Source organism: Phoxinus phoxinus (genome assembly GCF_949152265.1).
Source record: "Phoxinus phoxinus genome assembly, chromosome: 11".
Taxonomy (NCBI): domain Eukaryota; kingdom Metazoa; phylum Chordata; class Actinopteri; order Cypriniformes; family Leuciscidae; genus Phoxinus; species Phoxinus phoxinus.
In genome coordinates, this window is record NC_136886.1 from 2456582 (window position 1) to 2475459 (window position 18878).

General features: G+C 38.1%; 1 protein-coding gene across 2 annotated transcripts in view; it reads left to right on the plus strand.

Annotated features, from left to right (window-relative positions):
• The window catches only part of cdh22 (cadherin 22), a 198134-nt gene that overhangs the window by 106442 nt on the left and 72814 nt on the right, over positions 1-18878 (plus strand). For both annotated transcript variants that reach the window (XM_079628761.1, XM_079628762.1), the window contains 2 exons: positions 426-720; positions 17147-17266. In XM_079628761.1, the coding sequence (XP_079484887.1) occupies positions 426-720; positions 17147-17266 (415 nt within the window). The remainder of the gene's footprint in view (positions 1-425; positions 721-17146; positions 17267-18878) is intronic.

An 18878-nucleotide genomic window follows, 5' to 3' on the forward strand; every position in this document is an offset into this window, starting at 1 on the left:
CCATCCATCCATCCATCCATCCTCTATATTTCTGTATGTCATCCATCCATCCAACCATCCATCCATCCAACCATCCATCCATCCATCCATCCATCCATCCATCCATCCATCCATCCATCCATCCATCCATCCATCCATCCATCCATCCATCCATCCATCCATCCATCCATCCAAATTACAGAGAAAGTAAATACATAAAATATGTCAGATATTAATAAGATTTTTTTTCTTCATGTTTTGCATCTTGAGTTTGTCTACTGAAATTCCCACAAGTGTTTCCTTTCTTTGGATTGTAATTCAGTAAACGTCTTTCCTCGCTATTCCAATTCAAATGGCGGTTCAGTGTTTGAGTGTTTCGGATCGTTCCCTTGAACAACAGCACTCCACCCACACTCAGGACGTGTCCTCTGTGCTTTAATCCACAGATCCATTCCGACTCGGATGAAGGGGACGGCTCTATTAAGTACACTATCTCTGGAGAGGGAGCGGGCTCTATATTCATCATAGACGAGGTCACCGGTGACATCCACGCCACGGAGAGATTAGACCGCGAGGAGAAGACCTTCTACACCCTGCGAGCTCAGGCTCGAGACCGTCTGACTGACGGGCCGCTTGAACCCGAGTCCGAGTTCGTCATCAAAGTCCAGGACATCAACGACAGCGAGCCCAAGTTTCTGGAAGGTCCCTACATCGGGAGTGTGGCTGAACTCTCTCCTATTGGTGAGATACGCGTTACACTGGATTCATATGCGGAACTGTTGCTTTTTAAATGATGGTATCTGAGTTTGGAATCATTTTATAGATTTAAAGATTTTTGAAATAAATATTTTCTGCTCCTGAAGGCTATTTGATCAAATACAGTACACATACAGTAAAAACATTATTACAACTTAAAATAACTGTTTTCTATGTGAATAGTAAAATGTAATTTATTCCTGTGATCAAAGCTGAATTTTCAGCATCATTACTCCAGTCTTCAGTGTCACATGATCCCTCAGAAATCCTTCTATGATAAGTTAGTGTTTAATTATTATCAGTCATTTTCAGTGCTCAATTATTAATAATGGTTATTGTTATTATCAATATTGAAAAAAGTTTTTTTGTTTTTTTTTTGGAATCAGTGATTTTTGTTGTTGTTTTGTTTTGGATGAATAGAAAGTTCAAAAGAACAGCATTTATTTAAAATATAAATATTTTGAAACATTCAAAATCTTTTGTAACATTTACTGCCACTTTTGATCAATTTAAGGCATCCTTATTGAATAAACGTTTTAATTTATATTAACAAAAAAAATACTTAAATTAATACTTATTTTAATTTAATTTAAAGATTTAGTAATTTTGTTTAGTTTGTTTTTTTAATATTTCTATATATTTTTCTATTAAGTTTTAGATTGTAGATTATTTAATTTTAGTTATTTTGGTACTTCAGTAACTTCAACTATATGAAAATTATATGTTTTGAGTTCTAGTTCATTTTATTTCAAGCAATGTTGCTTTTTATGGTTTCCATTCATGGTTCAGATCACAATTCATAATGCAGTTTTGCATGAATGCAAGTATGTTTTGCATCCTCAGCGCTGTTGCACAAGGCTCAATAAAGAGGCGTTTTCTCTTTCAGAGCAGACACACGTTCAACAGATTCTCGCTGAGCATTTTAAAGTTGACATGGTGTGTGTGTGTCCAAAACAACAACAAAGAAACAATAGTCAATTCTTGCTTTTGCAATGTGGGCATCTATAGCCTACTGTACCAAAAAGTACCATGGCAGTACCATAGTACTTTTGTAAGTATATAAATGTACATGCACATGTGAAAGTACCACGGTATTGCCATACTGTGCATGAACTGGCACTGTATTTTGTAATACTTCCAGTGTGTTTTGTGTCAGCTGTGCCTCAAAGCTCTTGTGTGTGTGTTTGTGGATATAAAATATTCTTAAATGCAGGTTACAATAATGTAATCACTGCAGCGCTGCACGGCTGTGAACTTCCTGATTGAAATTAATTCCTGCTTCCTCAGCACATCGGTGGCAGAAGAGAGAGAGAGAGAGAGAGAGAGAGAGAGAGAGAGAGAGAGAGAGAGAGAGAGAGAGAGAGAGAGAGAGAGAGAGAGAGAGAGAGAGAGAGAGAGTGAGAGTCCTTCATTCCCTGTAGGGTTCTCCACCTTTCAGTCAAATTATACATTAAAGAAGTGTGGACTTCATGTTTTATACATTGAACAGCAGCGAGTGTAATGAAATAACGGCTCTGCTTAGTCAAGCATTTCCTGTTAGTTTTCTGCTTATGTTTGTGGTCCTGTACAGAACCGGCTCTAATGGGTATTGTTAGAGCCTCAGGAATAAGGTCAGTGTTACTCGACTCGACTGACCATTTTCATTTAGGTGCATGAAAAATTAGTTCATAATAAGTTACAAAGAGCTTATATAAATATCTTATTGTACATACAAATATAAGCTAATATCTTCTGAAGCTGTGTCAAACAATATCATATAGATAATAGTGGAGTTACCTTGCTTGTTAGCAAAATAATGGTTTATTATTTTATATATTTTATATGAAATGTATACATTAAGGGCCCTATTTTAATGATCTGAAACGCAATATCAAACGTGAAACGCAAGTAACTCTGTGGGCGGATCCCGGCGCTGTTGCTATTATACCGGCGGGATAAACGACTCTTGCGCCCGACGCAAATCTAAAAGGGGTTGGTCTGAAGTCGCTTCATTACTCATATGTGTGGTTTGGGCATAACGTGAAATAAACCAATCAGAGCGTCCTCTCACATTCCCTTTGAGAGCCGGCGCGCTTGTTCCACGGCGGATTGCTATTATAACGGCGGATTGCTATTATAACGGCGGATCGCTATTATAACGGCGGATTGCTATTATAACGGCGGATTGCTATTATAACGGCGGATTGCTATTATAACGGCGGATTGCTATTATAACGGCGGATCGCTATTATAACGGCGGATTGCTATTATAACGGCGGATTGCTATTATAACGGCGGATCGCTATTATAACGGCGGATTGCTATTATAACGGCGGATTGCTATTATAACGGCGGATTGCTATTATAACGGCGGATTGCTATTATAACGGCGGATTGCTATTATAACGGCGGATTGCTATTATAACGGCGGATTGCTATTATAACGGCGGATCGCTATTATAACGGCGGATTGCTATTATAACGGCGGATTGCTATTATAACGGCGGATTGCTATTATAACGGCGGATTGCTATTATAACGGCGGATCGCTATTATAACGGCGGATCGCTATTATAACGGTGGATCGCTATTATAACGGCGGATCGCTATTATAACGGCGGATCGCTATTATAACGGCGGATTGCTATTATAACGGCGGATTGCTATTATAACGGCGGATTGCTATTATAACGGCGGATTGCTATTATAACGGCGGATTGCTATTATAACGGCGGATTGCTATTATAACGGCGGATCGCTATTATAACGGCGGATTGCTATTATAACGGCGGATTGCTATTATAACGGCGGATTGCTATTATAACGGTGGATTGCTATTATAACGGCGGATTGCTATTATAACGGCGGATTGCTATTATAACGGCGGGTGTGCCCGGCGCACGCAACTCACATCATGACAACGGTGATTTCGCAGTCTTTTAGCGCAAGTTCATTCCCTAATTTAGCGACATGCGTCTGTGGAGGGAAAAGTCCGCTGTGCGCGGGTGCAAAATGGGAATGATACATGCGTCGGCGTACAAAGTCAATTGCGCTGGGTGCAAGATAGGGCCCTGAGTCCGAAACTTTTGCACGTTTGCACACTGCCTGCAAAACTTTCCTCCTTCATCAAAAAATTCGGATCAGGTTCGATTTTCTGCGTTTTTGCGTTTTGACAATTCAGAGCCACCGGATCACAAATAGGAAATGTATTTTCGGACCTTCAGACATGCGCATTAAAGTATTATCCATAAACTCTCTCTCTCCCTTCCCTACACAGCGAAGTACACAAAACACTTGTTACAACTAACAGTAAACAAATATACACACCTTTTCAGGGGGTGCCTAAAAAAACTGGTAAACTTTAAATCCGTAAAACGTCTCGATGAGCTGTCATAAAGTGCTCGCTCTCACTTTAATTTCTGCCGTGATCAGTGGCGTTAGGCCTGTCGCTCCGGACACTGTAAGCTTGATCAGGAACAGTTACTGACCCATCCTCGAGTAACAGCGAGAGTAAAAGAAGACTGCTATGTTCATTCTTACATCCAACAACAAAACACCTCAATCGCTTCAGAAGAGATTGGCGGACTGTGTCCAGCTCACTCAGGGCGGGCCTACGCTCAAACTGCAGTGTCAATCAACAGTCGTGGGCGGGGCTTGTGCAAATCTACGTCACATTGCCCCAAATCTGAGAACGGCTTGTTCTGCTTATGATTTATGGGGATTATAAAACAAGCACTGGGTTGATTTTTATCATTATAGGGTGGTTGTGTACACACACTCCCAACACACATTTATGTTCAAACGCCATGTAAAAGTGAATTTTGCATAATAGGTGCCCTTTAAACTCCACTAGTCCCCTTGATCTGACATGAAGAGCTTGTGTAATTTTCCAGCCAGAAAGCTTTAAGCGACCAGCTAACGTGTGGTGGAAGGTAATGGGGCTAATTGTCACACAGCAGACAGAGATAATTTAACCACATGTAGTCGCTTTCCAGCAAACTCGCCCCGTAGATGTGTGAACAACTGATCTAATAAGCTCGAGCGCCGTCTTACCACTCCGGCAAAGAGAATTCAGCAATAATCATAAAAAAAGTAATCACGGACAAGCCCCGGGCATATTCATTTTCACTTACCGCCTTTGTCATTTTCTGCCTCTCTTTCTTCCCGTCTTTCTCTCTCCAGTGGCTTCGCTGATATGCATGGCCTTTAGCGTGCTGTTGAAGCCAAGTCGCATTTGTTTGCATATTATTCACACACTATAGATGCTTCATGTTGGCTAACCCACTGATGAGCCGGTAGAGAGGGACAAAACACACACACACACACACACACACACACACACACACACACACACACACACACACACACACACACACACACACACACACACACACACACACACACACACACACCCCTCTCTCTCTCACGCTGCCTGCTAATCACATTAGTCTGGAATCACTATAGAGGATGTTGATCTTTTGTCTTTGTTTGTTTGCACCCGACAACAAAAAATGGTTTATGAACTCTGCATTCTGCTTATGTTTGCTTAAAGGATGCTTTGTCTGCTTATAAGGATTATATTGCTTATATGTTAGTATTTATATTTGGCAATTTGCTGTTTCTTGAGCAGCAAATCATCATATTAGAATGATTTCTGAAGGATCATGTGACACTGAAGACTGGAAATTCAGCTTTAATCACAGGAATAAATTACACTATATAATATATTCACATAGAAAACACAAACAGTTACTTTAAATTATAATAATATTTCACAATATTACTGTTTTTTCCTGTAATTTTATCAAATAAATGCAGCCTTGGAGACCAGACTTCTTTCAAAAAGATTTAAATTAATATTTATTTCAATAATATTTAATCCAAAATCAACAAGACAGATATTTTCCCTCAATATTTAGTTTTTAAGCAGCTCAGGATTTCTGACTTTTGAAAACTCTGACTCTTGTTTGTTTTGAGTAAAGCGAACAGTGAATAATTAAACCAAATGCATCTCTTCCCTTTCTCGAGTTGTGCGAGCCAAAGTAACACTTTAAATATTTAAGCTTCAGCAATGCTTTCCCCACAGTTTCAAAACTCCTCGGATGCATGCAAAAATAATATGATGCTTGTACGAGTTGTGCAACAGATGTCTTACTATAGTTTTAGAGGGATTGTTTGAATGATTCACCAATCTGGTTTCTGACAGTGTCAGATAATAGACACACAAAGCTGGCGGCACCATCATATTCAAAAGAGATTTGCATTTCCAGACAGCGCTCACAAGGCAGCGGAAGAACAGTGTCAAAGTTTTGGGCAATTCTTTAGTCCTGCATCAGTGCTGCTTTATAATGATCCCGAACATCATGAATATCCTTACCTGTGATTGAAGGAACATGTGTGTGACATGCGGTCTTATTGTACATCTCGATCTCTGGTTAAAATGCCTCCATGTGACAAAAGTGCTGCATGATGGATGGTTGTGGTGGAAAGATGTGATTGATGCGCTGGACCGCTGATGGAAAGGTTATGTCACTGGGTTTGAACTCCGGCATTTTGACGTCCAAGCTGATTTGATGTGCTTTGACTGACACTGCTCATCTTCTCTAGAGGAGTCACGGCATCTAATGCACGAAAACACACCGAGGTTTTCTAAAGTGCATTAGGAAGGGGATAGTTCAAGTCAATATGTTTATATTGCATGAGAGTTTTTGATCCGATTACATAATTTTGCAACACATCACGAGAGGAGTAGTTGATTTCAAAGTTTACAGATCAAATCAAAGCCTGGATTGTTTGGTTTTGAAATCTTTAACCCTTTAGCTGTCACCCCCTTTTTGAGAATGGACATTAAAATGCACTATTCAAGCTTAAATGGTTGTAATTCAAGAATGCTCAGGTATAGACCTAAGTTTGGTCTTGTGTTAAAGGGAAAAATTAGCAGATTATTGCTGAAGTGAAACCACTTCATAAAAGTAAAGTATGAAAAAGTTATGGAAGTTTAAATTTACATTAAATCAAATATAATGTATTTAATATTTTTCTTTTATATAAAATATATATTTTACAAAATAGTTTTTACTATAAAATTACTATACAATCAAAGCTAAAATCTAGCCAAGTTGTGTTCCAAATTTGAAGTTGATATCACAAAAATTGAAGTTCCCATGAGATTTTGTTTAGGCGTATTACCAAAAATAGCCTCCGGGTGTCATTGAATTCCATTGAATTTAATGATGGATTCCTGTGGAGAAAACGAATGGGAAAATTAGTCTTCGAACCATGGCTGCTGTAAATTTGGATGCTTCACTTTTTAATAAAGTGCTAGAAACTAGAAAAAAGCTCACCGTGTGTAAAGGATTCGCTGAAGAAGATGTGCCAGATATTAGGTACTTCACAGCTGCAAGCGCTTCACATTCTGAGAAGGGGCGAGAGGAGAAATGGGGCGTTCTGGTCTATTTTAAACAGATTGACTTTAAATATTCAAAATGAAAATGAATCTGCTTTTACTCAGTGTTAAATTGAATAAAATGGGATTAATGTCTAATCCCCCTCTGCACGTGTTAAGTGTGCTTAGATTTGGAGATTTGCTGCGGTCGGATGATTTCTGCCTCAATCCATCGGCAGTCTGTGGCTTTTGATGCCATAAACTTCAGACTTTTTTCTTCTGATTTTTTATCTTCTGATTTTTTATCTCTTCTGAAAGAAATAATTCACCACAGCATTACAACTCTGTCATTCATTTATTTAACAGAATGTTCATGGGCGAATCCCTTAAAAATATTTAGTTAATTATTTTACGCATCTTTTTGCCATAAAATTATTTTTATTGTATTATTGTAAAAATTTAATTTATTATCATTACTCCAGTCTTCAGTGTCACATGATCCTTCAGAAATCAGTATAATATGATGATTTGATGCTCAAGAAACATTTACGAATATTATCAATGTTGAAAACGGTTATGTTATATTTTCAATATAAATCTTCCAATTTTTTTACATTATAAATGTCTTTACTAACAAATCCTTTCTGAGTGACCGAAACTTTTGAAAAGCTGTGACTTTTTATGGCCCGATAAAATTAGTTATAGTTGCAACAGTTCACTGTAAAAAATAATCCTATAAAAAACAGTAAACTACTGGCAGCTGTGGTTGCATCATACTGTAAAAATACGGTGTGTTACTGTTTTTGAAATGAACAGCTAAATACCATTTTGTCAGCTACATTATAAAAATGTATTTTAACAGCATATTGCATTACAGCATTTAAAACGGTAACACCGTATTTTTACGGTATGATGCTGGCAACCACAGCTGCCAGTAGTTTACTGTTTTTTACAGGATTAGTTTTTACAGTGTAATACTGTGAAGTATTTTTTACAACGGTTTTCTATTTTAATATATTTTAATCTCTACTGCCCTTTTGATCCGTTTAATGGATCTTTGCTGAATATTTAGTTAACTATTTTACGCATGCCATCTTTTTTTTAACGCTTTTTAAACAGTTGTATCATGCATTACTCAGAAGCATTTACTGAATAAAATGCTCCCAGTGCAAGTCTGGAGCACAATAGCAACAGTGATGGTTGCAAGAATATGCATAGTCGTCCTATAAAACATCCTGGATAGGGACTTTTTAAGTACGACTTTGTGGATGAAATATATCCCATGTAAATCCTTGCGGGACTTCCTCGAGGATCACGGTTGCGGGCCATTGACTTTTACAACACAACATTACCCACCGCTTTCTATTTTTTCAGCCGTTAGTCAAATCTAAGCCCGTGTTCTTTATTTTTAGGTGGGCGAATGAAAAGTGAATCAAGTGTTGAGAGGAATAACTTTTCATGTGAAAACACTTTGGCTTTTATGGGAGCACTAAACGATTGATAATGCAGAGTGATTTGGGGGCGTTGTGTGCGAGCGACTCTGACAGGGTTAAATAGAGGAGAAAGTGAGCGCGCGGGGCCGACTGCTTTAGCGCACTAGCACAAATCTCCTTTACGACTGGAGCTCTTAAATAGCTGTCAGTCTCTGGTCTTGCATGAGCTAACCTCTCCTGGCCATCTGCTCCGTCTTCTTCACCCGGTGCGCGGCTGGCAGACTCAAACACACTTTCTTGACACCATTAAGTGGGTCATTGCTGTTATGCAGTGCCTTTTGAACTCTTTAGCTTTTATGAATATGCGTGTGTGTTCATTCGAGGAAGTTTTACTATAAAAACGCTCTGGTCATGCTCGGAAACTTCAACTTTACTAATTATAACTTTACTAATTATTCGCACGATGGCAAGAGCTTAAGATGCTCAGTGAGGGATTGATAGTTAGATTACATGAGGATGTCAAATTAACTTTCTTATTTTATTAATGAAGTATTGTACAGATTTCTGTTATTTTATCTATCAGGATGGAAGGTTTTAGAGAGATACAAACCAACTAATCCATCAAATCCATTGATGCTTCCTGATGAATGCAGTTGATTTCTCAGAAATTGTCACTTATTAGGGGATGATGTCAGCAATAAACTGGAATTTTACAAAAGTAATGTTTGAAACATTTCGATAAAATACTGAAAAAATATATATTCCTGTAAAAAAATGTTTGTTAATGTAAAGTCACTGTAATGCACAGCCTCTTATGACTTACTGCTTAGTTCTTTTATTGAAATAATAACCACATTACAGTATATATGGTTATACACATTATATATATTGTTATACACATTATATATATTGATAAAACACATATATATATTTTTTTGTTTGTTTGTTTTGTTATATTAAAACCAACAAACTAATGCATAATAATTAAATCCGCTATTGACAATTGGGTGATTAATGTGCTTGACTGAAAATGCACTGTTACAATGGAAATTAAGTCTATTTTAAGACTATAATTTTTTTTTTTTGTCATTTGAATTTTCTAGCACAATATTACCCTGCATTTACTGACTTTTAAAAATGTGTCAGGTTTTCAATGCAAACGTTGATGACTAAATTACATGAGTTTAATATTTCATCCAATATTTTAAGATATATATGGCTACATGTAAATGCATATAGCAGGGATGACTCAAGTAGTGCATTTATGCATAAATCCTACCGTCGGTGAGGGACGAGGAGGCAGTAGCTTCCCACGCAGTCTTCCATAAGGCCGAGCACATTCAATTTAATTTTACTTTAGAGGTCATTTCTTTGCGTATGCATTTTTCATTGGCTATTTACTCTGCTTTTGCAATGGCAGAGCGCTCATGCTTCCTCTGACTCTTCTATGAACAGCTCAAACCTTCTGCATTGTAGATTTTCAAACAGATGACATCCGATCAGAGATCACCCAGCGGGTTAATCTCACTCCCAGCCTGAGATAAGTCTCTTGACCAGAGGTGTCCACTGTGGGAATCATATGGAGAGCCTCCACATCAGCTCATTGTTTGTTCTATATTTCATGGTTGTGCCAGGCTTGTATGTGTGGAGACGCTACCTGAGGAAAGCAATCCGGCCCGGCCTGCCCTACACAAGCCCTGTTTAATCCACACACACACACCTCGTGTCGCTCTGCAAATATGAGCAAGAGGTGGAGGATGCTGCGGGTGAAGGGCACGTCTGCTGAACTCCAGTGCTGTACGTGTGATTACTTCCTCGGGCTGAGCGCTCTCCTGCTCATAGAAACACTCGCTGGTCAAGGAGTGAACCACGCTGGGAAATGTTCGGGTCAGATTTCACCGCAGCGCTTCGCGTAAAGTCACTGTAAAGCACGGATTCTCGTGGCTTATTACTTTATGTTAGGACATGTTTTAGGATTAGGGTTACTGTAATGTAATACAGTCACACACACACAAAACATCCTGCCAAGACTCAATGTTTGTTTTAATTAAAACCAGCATACTAATTAAATCAGCTACTGACAATTGACTGATTAATGTGCTTAATTGTGATGAAAATAATGTCACAAAAGCAAATGAAGCTTGTTTTTAATACCGATAAGTTTTTTGTTTTTTTTGCAAAATATAATTTTACATTTGTATTATTTTTTTGAGGCAAGATAAGACCCTGACATTTCTCAACACCCTTTTACTCATATTTAATGTTTCATATTTCATTTTACTGTAGAAATTAAAGGGGTAATTGAAAACATTTTTGCAGATGAGAGCTGTAAATATTCATGACTGTGTAACAGTTTTAGTTTAGCATAAATAGTTTAGCATATTAAAGACACATGCATATCACAGTATTTAGTTCATCACTAATTAGTAATATAACATAATAGCATTTCTTTATGAATACAGCTGTATTTCAGATGTAGATGTATTCATATAGAAATTCTCTATACAAATGCTCTCCTGAGAAAAACACTACTTTAGAGGTTCATCTCGACTATTTTTTCAAACGTTGCTCATTTTTACCAAGATACCAAAGTCTGCAAGAGTCAGAAGTCTCAACATGAACTCAAATATTTCTCATCACATTTTTCAGAGGCTATAAATGATCTCTTGTCTAGTTATTTTTCTTCTGAGCAAAGAGCAAAATAATGTTTCCTCTATGATGAAGGATTTCTACTGCATCTTTAACCGATAGCAAAGAATAATCTGTTGCTAAAACTGCATGTATTTTTATCTTTTTTCTCTCACACATGACATTTGTTAGGCTATTTTAGAATATAGCTTTCTTAGTGTTTGCTTTGCTGTCCTTTTGAAGCTATTTTAGAAGAACAGTAAAAAAAAAAAGTGAGTGAATGAATGAATAAATAAATAATAAATAAAGGTTGCACATATTGAATTCCCAGCCCACTCTTGCAGGATGCTATAGGCTATAGAGTGTGTGTGTGTGTGTGTGTGTGTGTGTGTGTGTGTGTGTGTGTGTGTGTGTGTGTGTGTGTGTGTGTGTGTGTGTGTGTGTTATAACTGTGAAGAGCTGGATCAAGGGTTGCAAACATGCACTTTTTCCCCCTTCCATCTACTTCTGGAGCAATATTTGCACTTGGTAAAACACACAGAGAGCACAAACACACTATTACACTCCAGAGCAGCCTTTTCCTTATCTCAGGCTTCAAACCTTTAATGTTTTGGAAATGAAGCAGACCACACTTACAAAAAAGGGCAGTACCATGGTATTGGATGTAATGTTATACTTTATACGATGCCATGGAATAACTGTTTTTGGTTCCCTAAAGAACCTTTCAGAACGGTTTTTAAAGCAATCTTTTTCTCTTTTTTTTATCGTGAAGAACATTTAAAAATCGAAAGAACCTTGTTTTCACTATAAAAACCTTGTATGCATTGAAAAGTTGCCATGGATGTGAAAAGTGTGTGTGTGTGTGTGTGTGTGTGTGTGTGTGTGTGTGTGTGTGTGTGTGTGTGTGTGTGTGTGTGTGTGTGTGTGTGTGTGTGTGTGTGTGTAATATGCTTTAACAAGCCACGTACAGATTCATAAGTCAACACCATTGCTGAGTATTTTCTCCTTAAATCTGCAGAGTGAACCAAACACAGTCTCAAAAACACGGTTTTGAAACCACCCCTGTTCCCTACCGTCATAAATATGTAACCAATCCGGTTAACGTGTGAGGCTGGGCTTTTTCTATCAATTTTAAGGATGCTGATTTTTAGAAGAGAGCTGTCTGACTCTGAGAAGGCGAACGGAAATCTGGTTTGTGTAACATTAGCAACACATTATTAGCGGTTTGATATCGTCAAGCCAAAGGATAACAGTATCATATCAGTTACCGTTATGTGTCGAATTTAATTCATATTCTGAATGGATTATAGCCTATAAAGCGTGCTTCCTTTACAATCACTAAAAGTTCTCACAAAGTTATATTATAATCAATAATCTACACTGCACAAATAATCTCTTATTTACATCATGCCTACACTTTGTTAATGAGAGGATTCGCTAGCATGCAGAACGTGAGTGGATTCTGACTAAATTAAACACGTCTGATTGGTCACTGCATTCAAGAGATCAACAAACATGTCTGTGATTGGCTACATTGCTCACTGCTGCAAAAACATGTGGTACATAGAAACATTGATGTTCTCCAGAGCGCAAACACAAATATGCACAGGAGTGTTTGCCAAATCCATTTCGTCAATATGATATTATTACAGTATCAACTGAAGGTGCTCTTGTTTTCCAGCCTGTATAATTCACTCTTTCTCTCCTTCTTCTGAATCAGTTTCTGGTTCAAACATATATGGCTGTATAAAACCGCAGCGTTTACTACAGTCCGAGCTGCTGTGAGTGAGTGGAGGTGGAGACTAATTTGCATATTCATATATCCACGTATACTAAATGAACCAAGGGTGTAGAGTTACATTCAAGCTATTTTAAGGAATAAATAAATTATTTTCACAGGATTTTTGTATCAAAGGGATACAATTATTGACTGCAGAGGGACTTACTAAAGGTAAAGAACCTTTATTTTTTAGAGTTCATGTTAAAAATCAAATCATGCACACTTTTGTTAATGCATCAAGGTTGACTGCTTTTTTTCTTCGGCTGGTAAATAGTTTCCAGTAATATAATTGTGTATGTCTCAAACTTCTCAAGTGTGTTTTCCTTTTATGCGTTCCCAGGAGCCACCGCAGGACGCATAAACCAAGATCTAATGACCTCTTAGTGAATCCGAGGCTGTGCATTAATAAGAGACATTGCTAGAGCTTGCTCATCCTGTTTGAGTGTAAACACAATAAAATAGCATTTGCATTTATATCGTTTTTCACTAGTGGCATTACTAGACTCAGGGAGGGCCGTCGGACAGCTCATGCTGATTATTACCTGTGGAAAATTAAGATAAGTAAGTAATCCCATGAAAGGAAATGGCTTCTGCATCTCAACTCCCAGTTAACAAGAGGAATGCTATCTTACAGTCAGGTTTTTTAATGCAATGCAAACAGTTTTCAAAGTTATCCTAGAGCAGAGTAGGCGTCCGTGATCTTTTGAAGATCGCAATGAAAGCGTTTTTTTTTTTTTTTTTTTCTGAAAATGGTTGGCAGTTATTTGTTGTACTGAATGGCGATACGCAAAGACTTTTTTCTTGATATACCAGCAAATCTTCCTCGCGGTATAGCTTTGCCTCCGCAGACCCATTAGGCAAAATAGAGTGCTATAAACAAAACTGAACTTGAAAGAGTGTCCGTACACAGAAAAAGGCAAATGTATAAGAATACCCTGCGAGTTTTATCCGAGCGTTTGATGTTTGCTTCTGTTCACGCCACGAAACGGATGGAAGGTTGGAGAAAGCGAAAAGCTATCAGACTGATACCGATCGGGGTGTTTGGCTTCGGTAAAAGTGGTCAGCTTTAATGATAAAACATTGTCCTTTTCTGTAAGCCCTCATGGGAGGCGGCTTTTGTGACTGAAGACAAACGAGATTTTGACACTTCCTGTTAATTAACCTAATTAGCATAGGCCTATTATATGGCCGGACAGTATCGTGACAGGCCTTCGTGAGAGACTGCAACCATGACCTTTAGTGGACACCACCAGCTGTCACCAATTACCTGCAGAGCGATCGGCCTGAATAAAAGCACTGGAGTTGTCCTTGAGCGCCGTTTCTTCACTACATATGCAGTCACCGAGCACTGAAGAGTCTCTAAAAGGAATAATTAGAATAAAAATGTATATTCTGTCATCATTTACTCACCTTGATGTTTTGAGACCTGTGTGCTGAAAATAATGGGTCACACTTTATATTTCGATAGTCCACTTTAGACATTCTACTACAGTATAAGTAACTTTTCAACTACATGTCAACTAACTCTCATTAGAGTATTAGTAGACTGTCAGTAGACTGGAAGGTTATGGTTAGGTGTTAGGGTTCGGGTTAGTAGAATAAGTTGATGTGTAGTTGCAAAGTTACTTATAGTCAGTAGAAGGTCTGTTGGGGTACCAACTAAATAAAGTGTTAGCAGATATTAAGCAGACAGTATACTAATCCTCTAATGAGAGTTAGTTGGCATGTAGCTGCAAAGTAACTTATAGTTAGTAGAAGGTCTAAAGTGGACTATCAAAATAAAGTGTTACCAAATAATGTTACAGTATAAAAAGCATTTTAAAGGGGTCATGACAAGAGAATTCAAATCTGCCTTGAAATGTTTACATAAAGAGGTCTTTGTACCAGTAAAACATCCTGCAAGTTTCAGAGCTTAACACGTCCTCCTCATTATAAACAAAGTATTTATTTAACGGAGTGTCTATTTACTCTAACTCCGCCCACTAACGACTGGTTGGGCCAGACAAAATTTCGCTAGATTGTCAACAGTAGCAATACTGCAGCTGTGAGGCGTGTGACAGAAAGTTTTGACGCCAATCGACCCGAGTTCGAATCCGCCTTTTGCCGAACTCACTCTACTCCCTTTTCCCATCACATATCAGATCAGAAAGGCATTTATTTTCAATAAAAATTAAGAACATTTTCGAAAAGTGGAAAAAAAGAGTTTAACAAAAAAAGTTTATCGGTTAGGGGTTAGTGTATAGCCTGGCTCCGCCCTCCTACGTACTTCCGCTCAATTTTCATTTTCCTTCAGAACTACGTCTGGGATTGTGGTGTATTCTTGGGTTTTCTCCGGTCAATTTTTAACCGGTCCAGTCAGCGAACAAAGGGAGTGTCTGAGAACGATGACGTTGAGGTTGTGCGCTAGTTTGAGTCGTCATACGTCACGACCAAACGTTAGCGATTGGTTACGGCAGATCCAGAGTGACTCTGGGCAGATCCAATAGTTTTAAACTTCAACAGAGTACCCGCCTTCAAGGAAGTTAACGCTTAGGTCAACGGAGAGAGGACCGACTCTCTGTACAAATGAAATGTTGAGAGTCTGGTAGAGCCAGGCTAGTTAGTGTAGGGAAGGCTTTATTGTCCCAATAAGGCGGCATCCATTTAATAGTTTCAATAAATAGAATAATTTACACTCTATGTTATTATTGCATACCGTTTAATGTACAACAACACTGACGGTACGTTCACACGGGGCTTCAGCGTCAGCGCTTGACGGAAGGCGTGGCTGAAGTTTGGCAGACGCCATGGTCATAGCAGCGTCAGCCAATGAAATTAGACAGGAATGACAGGATGAACGTGAAGAACGTGATTGGCTGCCGCTTGGCTACTGTATTTGCATAGAGCGATCCTGATTGGCTGACGCTTCCGTCTGCGGCGCTTCACTGGCGTTGCTCGCGGCAGAAGTTGAAAAATTCTCAACTTCTGCCGCGAGCAACGCCAGTGAAGCGCCGCCGACGGATCCACAATCCTTTTCGGCAACGCTTGACGTCACCCATTCAAAGTCAATGGGAAGCGTTGACGCTGACGCCCCGTGTGAACGTACCGTAAGGTGTTGTGAGGTGAGGTGCAGTAAAATCTGCCACTATTTATAAGTATAAATACTGCTATTTTTACATAGTGAGAATGTAATCTACCGCTATTTTCACCCAGTGTAAATAGAATCTATTGCTACTTGCACTTAGTGTAAATAGAAGACATCGCTAAGAAAATATGCTATTTTTTAATAGAATAGTTGCTATTTTCACTTAAATAGCCATTGGCTTTATTTAATCAAGCTCCAAAAACTGCTTTTTTGGAAATTGCGTGATCTGTGACGTCACACAGACAAATACATTTGCATATGCCCGCCTCCAGAGCAATACATCGACGAACATCGTCACACCATAGGCCCCGCCCACTGGCGTTCAGTCTGCCATTGGCATACACCGGATGTGAGTGTCGTGTCAAAAGCCATTATAATGACTGACGCTGTCTACACCGGATGAGCGTTCAATTTCTGACGTACTGGATAATTTTAAATATAAATCATTATTCACTGACGACGTTCCTCTCTGTGAAACTCTGACATCTTATTTCCGTCCACATTCAGATTTGTGCAGGGAATACCAACCAGATTTCAGTCTGTTCCTTTCACACAGGTGTCACATCTCTTCAGAAGACTTTTATGTCCTTTTTGTAGCTTGACAGACATGGTCACTATAAGCTATTGTTGTATATAAAAGAGCTTTGTAGAGATTCCTGCAAAATTCTCCTTTTGTGTTCCACCGAAGAGAGAGAATCGCACAGGGTTGGAATGACATGAGGCTGAACACCCCTCCTTTAAACTCTGTGTGCCTTATCTTCTTCCCGTCTTCGTTTTCCAGGCTTTTCGTGCGAGAAGATTGCATTTCCCCCTCAGGAATAAGGTCCATTAAGCTTTATAGGCTGCAGGCTTTGCTTTAGTTAAAACGTGTGACTAAATGTAAATATGTGCTTTGTATCGGGAGCCAGGAGGCTGTTGAGATGCACACAATTGGCTCAGAAAATGCATTGCATAAATTGACTTTAAGAACTGCTAAATGCTCTGGAAACGCTTACAACTTGATGGAAATGAGGTCTATGAAAATGTTGTTTTACTTGATGAAACACCAATCTAACGTAAAACAATTGATGTGTTGAACACAGGGACGTCAGTGATGAAGGTGATGGCCTCGGACGCTGATGACCCGACCTATGGAAGCAGCGCTCGGATAGTTTACAGCGTCCTGGACGGAGAGAGATTCTTTACCGTTGACCGACAATCCGGTAAGCACATCGATTTGTTCTCTACATAATAATTTCTTATGAATAGGAGCATGTATAATCATGTCGAAAGCCTTTTGCATGTTATCCACAAATTGGATACTACTTTTAATTGGTGCATTTGCATGCAAACATCACAGTGTCAAGGTTTGCACGATGACTTTCTCTCACTTTCAGAAACTTTTCAGTTGTTGACTATATTGTTTTTTTGTCATTATAGTGAATTGACCATTGATTTTAAGCCATCAGACTCCAGTCATTCTAGTTGAATTTTTTTTCTGGTGCTTGTTTCTTTTTATAGAATGCACTATCATTTATTATTGGTTCTTTTCCAAGATGTTTGTAAGTGCACCAGCAGTTTGCACTGAGGTTTACCAAAAAAATAGTTCCTAGAAATGTAGCAAATTTGCTGTTGAGTGATTTTGTTCATAGTAGAAATAAAGAGTGCAACAGGGTTCAGGAAGAAGAAAAATGCTTAGAGAATTAGATTTTTAGCATTGATTTATTAAATAAGTGATTTAAAAAATGGAAATAGCCCGATTCCTGCTGAAGAATCCTCAAGTTAGATCTAACTCTTTATTGAAGTCGGTTTGTTTTATTCCGTATGGAGAAAGTAAAGAGAAAAATATATCATATACTTCTGTTCAAAAGTTTGGGGTCTCTTATGCTTACAAAGGCACTAAAACATTTTTTTATTTTTGTATTATTGTAAAAATATAATTTATTCCGGTGATCAAAGCTGAATTTTCAGCATCACTACTCCAGTCTTCAGTGTCACATGATCCTTCAGAAATCAGTATAATATGAAGATTTGATGCTCAAAAACATTTATGAATATTATTAGTGTTGAAAACTGTTATGTTATATTTTCAATATAAATCTTCCAATTTTGTAACATTATAAATGTCTTTACTAACACATCCTTTCTGAGTGACCGAGCTGTGACTTTTTATGGCCCGATAAAGTTAGTTATAGTTGCAACATCACTGTAAAAAATAATCCTATAAAAAAACAGTAAACTACTGGAAGCTGTAGTTGCCAGCATCATACCGTAAAAATACGGTGTGTTACTTTTTTTTAAATGAACAGCTATACCGTTTTGTCAGCTACATTATAAAACTGTATTTTAACAGCATATTGCATTACAGCATTTAATACAGTAACACACCGTATTTTTACGGTATGATGCTGGCAACCACAGCTGCTAGTAGTTTACTGTTTTTTTACAGGATTAGTTTTTACAGTGTAATATTGTGAAGTATTTTGTTTCTTTTTTTATATATATTTTAATGTACTTTAATCTCTACGTCCCTTTTGATCCGTTTAATGGATCCTTGCTGAATAATTAATAATTCTAAATAACTTTACAAAAAATCATATTGACCCCAAGCCTTTGAACGGCATCGTGTTTTACACCTTTTCATTTATTATAAATGAGTGTTTTTTGAATGCTGTGAAAAATATTTTCAGTTTCCTTGCATGAAATAGTTATAAAGAGTACAGCATCAGAATGTTTTTCTGCTGGCGTGAGGTTTTAGTTGAGCTATATGCAGCAGTGTAAGTAAACATGGCCGTCATCGCTGGAATCTCCCGGGAATATCTCAGTGTTTGTTGC